Source organism: Anabrus simplex, chromosome 1 (genome assembly GCF_040414725.1).
Source record: "Anabrus simplex isolate iqAnaSimp1 chromosome 1, ASM4041472v1, whole genome shotgun sequence".
NCBI lineage: Eukaryota > Metazoa > Arthropoda > Insecta > Orthoptera > Tettigoniidae > Anabrus > Anabrus simplex.
This window is the reverse complement of record NC_090265.1, coordinates 483,391,188-483,404,636: the sequence shown is the minus strand read 5'-3', so window position 1 is coordinate 483,404,636 and position 13,449 is coordinate 483,391,188. Positions and strand designations below refer to the sequence as shown.

Genomic DNA, 13,449 nt, shown 5'->3' with positions numbered 1-13,449 from the left:
GACGATGGAGAGATACAGGCAGACTCAAACTGCAGTGATATGTCAGGGCCTATTACGTGGGTAGAAGATGAACACAAAAGGAGTAGATTTCCAGCAAAATTCATTCCTGGAGTAAAAGAACAGTTCTTGGATGTAAAGACTCCAGAGGACAATTACAAACTGTTTGTGGATGATACTATCTGTCAGTATATTGCTGAGCAAACTAATATTTATGTTCAACAGAAAATTTGTGGGAAAACACTGGTGAACAAAATGAAATGGAGGAGTAGGGAAAAATACTGGATTCCTACAAATAAGTATGAAATAAAACTTTTATTTGGACTTTTGTTTCTTCAAGGGATTATTCACAAACCTACGATGGGGGATTATTTTTCTTGTAACAAGTTACTGGCCACGCCCATATTTTACGAGATCATGACAGAAACAGGTTTTTCCTTCTCTTGAAATTTCTCCATTTTTCTGACAATTAGAAACTGTATACCACCACCTCCCCTACCCTGGCGGCCAACATTCTGATGGCGAAAGTTTGCTCTATTAACCAGCGTTTTGTCTTAGGTCTGACACTAGACTCTTCAGAGTGGGATGTGTCAGACCCTACCCACTGACGCTGGGTGTATGCAGGTCTGATACTAGACTCTTCAGAGTGGAATGTGTCAGACCCTACCCACTGACGCTGGGTGTATGCAGGTGAATTTATCAGAAGCCTATTTAAGAGGCACAGTCTGATAACTGCATACGGGAGATAAAACTCCACAATGGAATTAATGCCCGCCTAGCAATTCCGAATGGAATCAGAATTTATCAGAAGCCTATTTAAGAGGCACAGTCTGATCAGACGAAACGCTGGTTAATAGAACAAACGCCTGAAAAGCCATACATGTAATTTTTTATATGCTCTATTGGTGGACAAATATCTAATTCCCTCCAGGGGAACTTAGAATTTCCATTCAGTGATTCATCCGTCGGATGGAGACGTTAAACCTTGAGTAGACCCCTTGGTGCTATCTGACAGGAGTAGGCTATGTGCCAGCACCGGGTTTCACCCTCTCCCTACTATCATATCGTCGTCGTTCAGGCAGAATTCACTAAGTCAGAAATCTTACTTCTGAGTTATAGCTGTTTTAATGTTTCAAACAACTCCTAAAATCAGTTTTGCATTATTAGTTAGCATTAACATGTTTTTTGGTGTTGTTGCCACTATTACTTCGACTTACTTCCATAATTTCACTATTTTTGCAAATTTGAAGTACCATACCAAATTTGAAAGAAATCTAATATTTTTTGACTTAGTGACTTCTGTTGGGAAAGGAATGAACTTCTTCTTGGGTTGTTATAAAGGCAAAAATAACAAGTACTGGCTCACAATAAATGTGTAGCTGCATGAAAGTATTATATTATTATTATTTCTTTGAACTATTTGTAATAACTACACAGTATGATTCAGAGAACGAAAGTGTGACAATATAAAAAAATTTAAAACACTCATGTCAGTAAAACAGTAAACCTTTCTCACTGTTATGTGTCATGTTTTAGTCATTATCATTAGATTCACATTCACTTTCACTGTCCACACTTGGTTCTGGATTTCGATCCCTCACTGCACCTGAATGGTGTAAGGAGTAGTACCATGTTTGAAATTCTGTTGGATCAACTCCTTTATTGCATAGTCTAATAAGATCCTTGTACTTTTGTTCTGATATAGGGAAAGGAGTTTTGTAAGCCTTCTGAAGGGTGGGCATCTTTTTTTTCAGCGACCTCGGCCAAAAGTATTTATCTCAGAGTATCTTCCAGACTGACCATATCGATACTTGAGAATACCCGGTGTATCCTTTTCAAATCTAAAGCGCTTTACTTTCAACCAGTTTACTTTATTTCCATCACTGTCCTTGGTTTTGTTACACATATAAAGGGCACTAGGAAAGTTTTGCAATGTGAGTGAATGCTTTAGACTTTTTCAAAATAATTTCCACCACACTCAATACACTTCTCCATACGATGAAACCAGTCACTGAACCAACCCTGCCACTTTTCTTCGGTTACATTTTCACACTCTTGATCCCATGCTACCAGAAGCTCCTCGTCGGATGAAAAACGCCGCCCTTTCAGCTTCAGCTTCGCTTCTGGGAAGAGTGCGAAGTCACATGGGGCAAGATCAGGACTGTATGGAGGGCGATCAAGCACAGTCAACCCTGATCTGGCAAGAAAATCCATTGTTACATTAGCACGATGTGCTGGAGCATTGTCGTGATGCAAGAGCCAAGTGTTGAACCGTGACCTTGGACGGAGCTGCTTGAGAGCCTGGATGACCTGAGGCAGACAAGTGTCACTGTACCACTTCGGAGTAACTGTCCTTTGTGTTTCTAGCACAACCCAAGTCAGGATGCCCCGGTTAGTGAAGCATACTGCAATCATCCTTTTCTTCACTGACCTTGAATTTTGCACAGTCACAGGAGTACCCTCATCTTCAAACAGCCACACCTTGTTCTAGGATTTTGTTAGGACATTATTAAAACTGCTGTTGCCAGGAGACATACATGACTCTGCTGGAATATTCATGTGGGTTGTTGTAGACTTTCCAGACCTACACATCTGGTCTATTTCACAACAATCTTCATCTGAAGGTAGCCAATTAGGATCCTTGTCACTATCATCCATGCGAGGATAGCCAAAGGGATCAGATTCACTATCCTGATAATGAAGATTGAAAACTTAGAAAAGCTGTTAAATCTTTATGATTTAATTTTCAAAACTAAAAAATTCTACACAAACTTACATCACTATTTTCATCAGCAGTCGATTCTGCTATGATGGTGTTTTTATTGCCCTGTATTTCCTTTGAGCCAAGTCCATTCTCCTCAGTTGCACCCGGCTCTGCCTAAAATGTTAAAAGATTGCTAACGTAATAAATTTATTCCTCTGCAGAATCGGATTTATTAATGAATGTAAACGAGAATGTAGTAAGTCCATGACCACTCGAAGAATGGATATACTGTACTTACATCTATAAGAACAGCTTCAGATTCTGCAGTTAGAGAGGTATCCTCAGGTTCTTGGTGTTTAGCATAATGTATTATAAGGTTTCTGCTTTCTAAAGATAAATCACATATTTCACACTTCAACATTATTGCAAACTTACAGATATCAACCAGCTTCTAACACAAATAGCAGCTTTCTAGCGACTGAAAAAACATTATTGTAAAAATGACGCAGCCATACTATAATTATTACGGCCAACAATAGACAGAGTTATTGTTATAACAGCTGCACAATACGATGTGAATTCTACTGAACAATAATCAAAGGAAGAACTTGCACCAAGCAGAAGTCACTAAGTGGACTAAGGAACTTCTGCCTGACTAATAAACCAGAAAAATGCACTTAGTGAAAATAGCGAGTGCAGTTTGCAACGGAACGCTTCTCAATATGACTTAGTAAGTTGCACCTGACTCAAAACCCATAGGGAAACGGGACAAGGGTTGGACAAACAAAACAACAACAACAACAACAACAATAATAATAATAATAATAATAATAAATACAACATGGTTCACTGAAATTGAAAAGGATATGAAAAACGCTGAAATTAAAATAGATACAATAGAATACAGAACACGTTTCAGATAAGTAACATGAAAGGCAGGATTTCAGGAGAGAAAGAAATTAACAACTGGAAGAAAATGTACTCAAGAGGAAAAGGAACAACATTTTCAGAAAAATGAAGGAAGTTTGGAAACAAAGGAAATTAAATGGAAAGAAAAGTAACCAAAGTTGATTAACGTACCCTAAAAAGGGTTATTTGAATAATAATAATAATAATAATAATAATAATAATAATAATAATAATAAATGTTTTTCCTACATGTCAGTGCAGATGGAACAACGTGGGAGACCAGTAAATGCTCCATTGTTTGCAGTGAACATTTTGCTGGAGGAAAGCCAAGTAAAATTGAAAATCATGCATCATATATACCATCTATTATTCATGAGAGCTATAAGAGGAAACCAAAAAGAGAATGTGATGTATCCCATTTTGAAAGTGCGAGGAAATGAATGAAGTGCTCAAGGATACATATGTACATCTTCTAGTCAGGAAACTTGTGACTTAGTTGTACAGAATGAAAGTGAAAATCTACACAAGTCAGTGCAAGCAGCATTTGAGGTTGAAGCAATGACTTTCAAATTCACATCTGTTTTTAGTGGAAATAATGTAGGTACACCGTGCAACTCAAGTACAGCAATTACAAGTATTTTGGAAAAGGTGGATGAAAGTTGTTTTCCCAGCTCCTCCCTTCCCCCCTCTCTGTACATATGTAGAGGATTTCATGGATATCAGAGCATAAAAAGTGAGGCACAGTTGAAGGATTTAACAGTGTTTCATTTAAAACATTCATTTTTTTACTTTCGTGATTTCTTTCTAAAGTGTCTATAAATGTAAGTAATGATGATGTTTGTTTACTATTTTTAATTAAAATGAAATTGGGCATAACCTTTGCTGCCTTGGCAGTCATATATGATGTACACTGTACTATTGTTGCACAAATATTTTTCACAGCTCTTGGAATAGTCAAGAAATGCACTTCTAATTTTATTTTCTGGTCTAGCAAACTATTCACACAAAATAATTTGCCTCATGTTTTTAAAACACTTTATCCTGATGCATGTGTTATAATCGATTGCACAGAAATAAAATCAGAAACACCACCAAGAGGAGATGAGATATGTTACATGTATTTTTCACACAAGTCATGTTATACATTTAAGATTTTATTAGACGTGGCCCCAAACGGAACTATTGTTTTTGTTTTTCCTTGTTATGATGGAAGGACTAATGATTGTTAACAATTCAGGCTTCTGAAATCTTTCGAGTGAGGGGGACGTTATATCAGCCGACAAGGGCTTCCCAGTCACCTCAGTCACCTCATTCTTTACTTGTTATGCTGCCTTTTCTTCACAATGGGTGATTACAGAAGATGAAGTGTTACAAACTCAGAGTGCAGCAAGTGTGTGAATACATGCTGAAAGATGCATACAGATGAAAATTTTTCAAAATCTTGAAACATTTTCCTAAAGATCTGTTCCCATACATCAGCGACATTGTTTACGTAGCTTGTGTATTAACAAATTTCTTGCCACCAATAATAAAGAATGTAGAACTATAATCCTTGTAAATAATACACTCGGATAAATCTAGCTTATCAGAACTTCGCTTAGCAATATGATGAAAGAGTCATCTACTTATTTAAACTGATGGAATTCCTGTTTATAGCCTTACCAGATGTTGCCTGTTAATAGGAAATGCTGCTGCTGTACCTTAATTAAGGCCATGACCGCTTCCTTCCAACTCCTCGGCCTTTCCTATCCCATCGTCGTCATAAGACCTACCTGTGTCGGGGCGATGTAAAGCCTCTAGCAAAAAACCAACAAAAACCATTTTAGTATATATAAACCTTTTATATGTAGTGCTCTGTTTAATGACAATTAGATGTAGTGTATTTATATTTTTTAAACTGTAACTTGTATTTGACTTTGTCTATTGCAACTGTATGTTGTCTAATGGCAATAAACTGTATTGTATTGTATTGTATTGTATTGTATTGTACTGTAACACAAAGCCAGGGTTGTTTATGGTTTATTACTACCCCTGAGGTTAGACATTCCAATCTTGTTAAAGAGGAGTACTCTTTCAGGGCAATGCCCTCACTAGCTTTGCCATACATGAGATTTCTATGAGCCACGGGGTTTTCCTCAAGGAACGTTTTTGCTAATTTATGAGGGTTACGCGTCCTACGGGCCCAATGGGCTCGACTTGAAGCAGAAATGAGGAAATCCTTAAATAGTTCACCTGTGACAAGTACCTTCAGCAATTCATCACATGCACTTGGAAACTGAGTTTTAAAGGCAATATCAAGTATTTGTTCTGTTGTTACCATAATATTAGTTAGAAGTATAAAAATTGTTACTTCAAACTCTCCAGAACTGAACACTATGGATGTGTTTTGAACTTGTAGCAACTCATTCATGAGTTTATTAAAACTCTCCTTATGCCAATGCTGACACTATTATTGCACAACTTTTTGCATAAACTTTTGGCTACTGATTCAGATTCAGTTTTCAGCTCCTCTCTAATCATTTCAGTCCAAGATGAATTATCTAGATCAGATCTTCCTACTTTCTCGATGGTAATAACAGCACGTCTGTCAGTTCTCATCCTCTGCTTGGGAAAAAGATCTTCAGCCTTCTTCTCTCTCATATATTTTATGGACCCTAGAACATATAAAATCTACACTGTATTAATCAAATTGTGAGCACTTCAATTTATTATATAATTAACAGCGACAATATTACATACCAGTTGTTTCCAAATTTGGTTTCCCCCATTCTTGTGGCAAATTTGTCTTACTAAATCCTGAATCAGAATTGCAGTACTGTATAATGGCACCTACATGTTTACAGTGCCCTCTGGCACCAGCCACACAGTCACAATTTGAATCTACGCAGTTTCATTGTTGACTGTCAAGCTGTAATAGAAATTCAAAATATTATAAACTTCACTGACTCACATAAAATTAAAATGTAAAATACACTGTGTTTAACAATAGTGAGCTACCATAATTACCTCAATTGTTACCTTGTGCAGGCATTTACTGACACTTATCAGTCTTACAACAAAGCCAGTAAGTGTACAACTTGAAACAGTTATATTTCTTCAGCTTGTAACACGCGGCCACTCTCAACTAGTTTCTGTGTTTTATTCACTGTTGATTTGCAACTATTTTGGTAGTGTATGTACCCAAACCCATATTTTATTACAACTTCCATAGAACTAGTTCATATCTTGATGATACAATGCAATGATATTTTTACCGTAACTGTGAAACAAGTCTTCAACCTCAGCGAGACGTATTCTCCCAGCAGTAATGCCTGGAACTCCGCCAGAGCACTCGGTAACCAGTACCTTGCATGCTCCCTATTACTAGTCTAATTATTACTTAGATAGTTCACATGTGACAAGTACTCTTATGGGACACCTCTGACAATTTTTTATCTCTCTAAGTAAGTTCCACATCAAGCCTTCATACTTATTCTGACTATTTCCATATAATTTTGAAAAGAAATCTATAACCAGTGTATGTGTTCAAAATTTACTTACAGTTTTTAAATCAACTACAGTTTTCTTTAAGTCTTTGGTACTTTCTCTTAATTTTTCATTTTCATCTGAAATGAGAAAATGTCACAATTACCACAAAAGAACATTATAAACAGTATAGCCTACTATATCTTATTAAATCACATTTTGAATATCAGAATTAAATTTGACCATTTATTATGGAATTTCTACTGAACATTACCAATGCTGAACGTCTGCATCGAAGGAGATGCGGCAACGCGGACCGCGACACTCCTGCTGTCGGCGACGGACGGAGCCGCCGCTTACAGAGTACATACAGGACTCGCCTGAGCTCGTAACAGCAGGCTCAGCAGGAGTCTCGCTCCTTGAGGGAGCCTTGCCGAAGGAGAGGACCGCGCGAGGCCGTCCGACTCCTCCTCCTTGAAATGTTTTTTGATAAAAACAATTTCGGTAATGATCCTTCCACAGGTTCACCTACGGAAACCTTGTTACGACTTTACTTCCTCTAAACAATCAAGTTTGGTCATCTTTCCGGACACATCGGAAACCGCGTGAAGCAGATCCCATGCACCGGTCCGAAGACCTCACTAAATCATTCAATCGGCAGTAGCGACGGGCGGTGTGTATATAGGGCAGGGATGTAATCAACATGAGCTTATGACTTGCGCTTACTGGGAATTCCTCGTTCATGGGGAACAATTGCAAGCCCCAATTCCTAGCACGAAGGAGGTTCAACGGGTTGCCCAGTCCTTTCGGACTAAGAGGACATGCTGATTCCTTCAGTGTAGTGCGCGTGCGGCCCAGAACATCTAAGTGCATCACAGACCTGTTATTGCTCAATCTCGTGCGACTAGAAGCCGCCTGTTCCTCTAAGAGGATGTGTTGCTGCCGGTAGCACGAACGGATACCGGATGCGACTATTTAGCAGCCTAGATTCTCGTTTGTTATTGGAATTAACCAGACAAATCGCTCCACCAACTAAGAATGGCCATGCACCACCACCCACCGAATCAAGAAAGAGCTCTTAATCTGTCAATCCTTCCGGTGTCCGGGCCTGGTGAGGTTTCCCGTGTTGAGTCAAATTAAGCTGCAGGCTCCACTCCTGGTGGTGCCCTTCCGTCAATTCCTTTAAGTTTCAGCTTTGCAACCATACTTCCCCTGGAGCCCAAAAGCTTTGGTTTCCCAGGAGCTGCCCACTGAGTCATCGGAGGAACTTCGGCGGATTGCTAGCTGGCATCGTTTATGGTTAGAACTAGGGCGGTTTCTGATCGCCTTCGAACCTCTAACTTTCCTTCTTGATTAATGAAAACATACTTGGCAAATGCTTTCGCTTCGGTCCGTCTTGCAATGATCCAAGAATTTCACCTCTAATGTTGCAATACGACGTCCCTTTTAATCATTACCTCGGGTTACGAAAACCAACAAAATAGAACCGAGGTCCTGTTCCATTATTCCATGCACACAGTATTCATGCGCGGCCAGCCTGCTTTAAGCACTCTAATTTGTTCAAAGTAAACGTGCCGGTCCACCTCGACACTCGATGAAGAGCACCGCAGTAGGATTTCATCGGGGTCCGCCTACGGCGTGCAGAAACCGCACGCGGATAACCACAATGACCGCGCGCTTTCGACTCGCCACCACCGGCAGGACGTCCCACGAACCATGCCGGTTAGATACCGATGAGCGATGAACCGACAGCGTGGGACACAAATCCAACTACGAGCATTTTAACCGCAACAACTTTAATATACACTATTGGGGCTGGAATTATCGTGGCTGCTGGCACCAGACTTGCCCTCCAATGGATACTCATTAAAGGATTTAAAGTGTACTCATTCCGATGAGTCCCGTATTGTTATTTTTCGTCACTACCTCCCTGAGCCGGGAGTGGGTAATTTGCGCGCCTAGTGCCTTCCTTAGATGTGGTAGCCGTTTCTCAGGCTCCCTCTCCGGAATCGAGCCCTGATTCCCCGTTACCCGTTACAACCATGGTAGGTGCAGAATCTCCCATCAACAGTTGATAAGGCAGACATTTGAAAGATGCATCGCCAGTATGAGGACCGTGCGATCAGCCCAAAGTTATTCAGTCACCAAGGCAAACGGACCGGCACAAACCTATTGGTTTTGTAGGTCAATTCTTTGTAGCAAACTCTTCTAGACTTAATAATGGATTGCAAGCAATCAGAAACTATCATTTTTGTGGCCAATTTAGGACAGCAGTGGGGAAATGATGAAAAAAAAAAAAAAGTTTTGAAAAATTGATTTACTGTTTTGGAAATTTTTATTTATGGTGCTGTATATCTATTTTGGACCTTTGAACATTGGAAGAAAACTATTTTAATTTTTTTTTTGTGTGTGTAAAAATTATGTGAATTTTTTTTGTATCTAAATTGTGAAACAGCCTATACCTACAAATTTCCTGTTGCTTCCTGTTGCGTCAAAGAACTACAGTAGAGTCCCACTCATCCGACATTCCGTGTTATCTGACACTGGTAGACTTACTTTGAACTTTTAATCAATCAATCAATCAATCAATCAATCAATCAATCAATCAATCAATCAATCAATCAACCACTACTGATCTACATTTAGGGCAGTCGCTCAGGTGACAGATTCCTTAGCTGTTGTTTTCCTAGCCTTTTCTTAAATGATTGCAAAGAAATTGGAAATTTATTGAACATCTCCCTTGGTAAGTTATTCCAATCCCTAACTCCCCTTCCTATAAACAAATATTTGCCCCAATTTGTCCTCTTGAATTCCAGCTTTATCTTCATATTGTGTTCTTACCTACTTTTAAAGACACCACTCAAACTTATTCGTCTACTGATATCACTCCACGCCATCTCTCCACTGACAGCTCGGAACATACCACTTATTACTCGTGATAAAAATCATTTTTGGATCCGTATTGAAAGTATTTATATTAAATAAAACTAGTTTATTTTTATTGTTTACCCACCTATTCAATTGAACAAATCGACCTGCTTTTCTTTGGATTTTTCCAGTTCTTGAATCAAGTAATCCTGGTGAGGGTCCCATACACTACAGCCATACTCTAGTTGGGGTCTTACCAGAGACTTATATGCCCTCTCCTTTACATCCTTACTACAACCCGTAAATACCCTCATAACCATGTGCAGAGATCTGTACCCTTTATTTACAATCCCATTTATGTGATTATCCCAGTGAAGATCTTTCCTTATGTTTACACCTAGGTACTTCCAGTGATCCCTGATATCCTGAGTCCAGCCAGCTTTCATTCCTATAAAGCAAAGTTGGTCTGAAAACAGACTGGAACTGACTACCTTCTTATAGAATACTGTTGATTGCAACTGTGAACTCACTGTGTTAGTTTTGCTGCACCTTGATTCAATCTCACTTACTAAGAGAATAAACGTTCTAAATATTTGTTATTGTCTACCTGTTCCAGCTTTGTAATCACAACATGGCATTCAATTCCCTTTGGTTTCTTGCCTACTGACATCACTTTAGTCTGGGGAAGGCTAAGTTTCATACCATACTCACTGCCCCTGTTTTCAAGTTCCACAGTATTAAACTGCAGGCTTTCAGCACAATCTGCCATTAAGATCAAGTCAATGGCATAGGCCAAATTGCTTACTAAATTTCCATGTAAACTATGAACAACAAAGGTGAAATAATACATCCTTGTCTAATACCTGTAAGTACTTGAACCAAGAAATCATTCTACCATCAATTCTCACCACAGCCCAATTGTCACCATAAACGCCTTTGATTCCTTTTAATAATCTTCCCTTAATTACATTTTCCTCAGTACTCCATCATATGTCTTCTCTAGATTTATGAAACATAAACATACTTGTCTATTTCTCTTGTAACATTTTTGAATTACCTGGAGATACTGAAAATCTGATCCTGACAGCCCCTCTGTTGTCTGAAACTATTGGTTTTCATCCAAATTATTCTCGACCACTGAGTGGTATTGGTGGTGATTTTTGTTTTAAGAGGAAGTACAACTAGGTAATCATCCTCTCTGAACAAATTAAATGGAAACAAAAAATAAAGTAAAATTATTCAGCAGAAGAATTTGAAAGTGACTTAGGAAAAAAATTAATTGAAAAGGTTAGTAACAGAACACTTGAAATTTATATGCCCTTGATTAATCTACTCTCACACATAAAGTGAATGATGAGATCAGCAGTATTTATGTCATCGGCTAGTATGAGTTAGAGTGTCTCCTCCAGGTCGAGGTTCCATCTTAGGCCAGAGAGATCAGCACACTCTGCGAGGATATGAGCCATAGTAATGTTGGCACTACAACCCTCTTCAAGAGGTAAGAGTGCGTGATTGCATCCTCCCTTCCTTAATGCCAATTCTTGCTTGGTCTAGTAATCAATGAAATACCTTGATGGTTGTCACAATTCTTCCCATTCCCTTGCTTATGAATAGGTACAATTACTGCTTTCATCCAATCAGTAGATACCTTACTAATATCCCATGCTAATATTATTACTCTATGATGCCATTTCATCTATTCCTCATCATGAGGAGAAAGGTTTCCCTGCCAATTGACCTAGCTTTTCCAAGTTATTACTGATATCTTTCTACGACTTCTTCTTGGATTCGACAATTGAGGAGCATATTTCCAAAACGTCCTTTCTCCAGTAGCTTCTAGTTTACAGAATGGAGAAAAAATAAATAGAAAATGTAATTTTGAGTTTGACTCTCTCAAACATTCTTCTGGCTAATTGTTGTACATTCCATAATTCCCCACAATCAAAGAATGCATTTAATACCATACTGTTAATTAGATATTAATACAAATTAGTTGGAGAAGGGACATTTTGGAAATATAAAAAGGATAAGAGACGTTTTGGAAATACATTTGAAATTATTTCTTATTAAACATGCAAAAACTTTACTACTAGATTAAAATTGATGTGTACCAGTAACCAGCATAATTAATATAAATAATTTCAAGAATTCCATAGTAATCTAAGGCATCTAACTCTTAAGTAAATACCATTTATGAAATTTTAAGTTCCCAAGTGATTTAAAAACTTGAAATGTCTTTGAAAGTGGTTAAACAACATCCAAGTCTTCCATCAATCCCCCTTCATCTTCGGCTTCAGACGGAGTAGCTTCATTAGTGTCTCTATTAACGATGTCTTTATAGAACTTGAGGTCCTGATTTGACTCCCATTCATCACCAAAATGCAACCTCAGCAGTTTCTTCATGTCTGCTTTCTTTACATCTTTAATAGGAATGTTTGTTGGAACGCTAGGAAGGTTAAAATCAGGAAAATTAATACCAGGCTTGAGGACTTTCTTCACTACTCCTATGTTATTGTTATAGTGTGGCTCGTCTCTGACAAGAATGGCGCCATTTGGCAATGGATTGTGCCTTATGATAATCCGCTTTGTTGTTGCGAACCTGAAGTGCCACTGTTGAGGTTTCTTCATGTAAGCCAGTGAGATGTTTTTTCCAGTCATGAATTGTACAGTCATCCACTAACGTTCTATTCTTCCGAAAACTCAATCCGGTGGGATGAATGAGTGACCCGGTATGGGGAATATGAGCTCTATCTCTTTGATGTTGCTTGGGGCACAGACACTCAACCAGTACATAAGCATACAGATCATGGAAGAATTCTTATTCTGGCCCCCGCACCCATCTGCGAACAGCCTAATTTTACTGTAGCCTTCCATGGTTGTATTTTGTAAATGGTGAAAGAATGCTGAAGAAATCTGTGCTGAACCTTTGGCACAGTCTGCCTCAGTCTGCCTCAGTCCATGCACAGATAAAAACTTTGTCTTTAGACTGTTTATCGTTTGAAGTGCCCTCACAGATTGTGAGGTTTCATAAATACAACTGGCGGCTATAATAAGCCACCTAGTCAGTATTTGCATGGAAACGAATGTAACAGTAAACACCTGACAAAAAGTATGTCCAAACTTATTAAATACCGTATACCAAACAATATGCGTAAAAGCACAATAACTTAGCAAAAAACGCACACGAAGTACAAGGACTTGAATGTATTATTACACCATAACCTGTAGTTCAATTGTTTTCCTAAATCTCATAGTCATGCATTAATGTTACCACTACACAATTATCACAATATTTGCAAAGATATTGCATAAAATGCTTGTTTTGCATTGCCTTTATATCTAGTTGTATTGGAGTTTAAGAGACAGCTTTGAAACAATAATGGCAGTCCTTGTTATACAGTATCACACAGTATAGAGTAGGAGAGACATTTTGTAAACATAATTGTGATGCACTCCAGTCAGCCATATTGCTGTGGAGAAGAGACTTTTTGGAAACATAGCTCATA

At 38.4% G+C, this 13,449-nt stretch overlaps 1 protein-coding gene across 1 annotated transcript in view; it reads right to left on the bottom strand.

Annotated features, from left to right (window-relative positions):
* LOC136856984 (myosin-9) overlaps positions 1–13,449 on the bottom strand; it is an 87,668-nt gene that overhangs the window by 57,314 nt on the left and 16,905 nt on the right. The window contains exon 3 of the mRNA XM_067135306.2: positions 7,151–7,215. Within this exon, the coding sequence (XP_066991407.1) occupies positions 7,151–7,215 (65 nt within the window). The remainder of the gene's footprint in view (positions 1–7,150; positions 7,216–13,449) is intronic.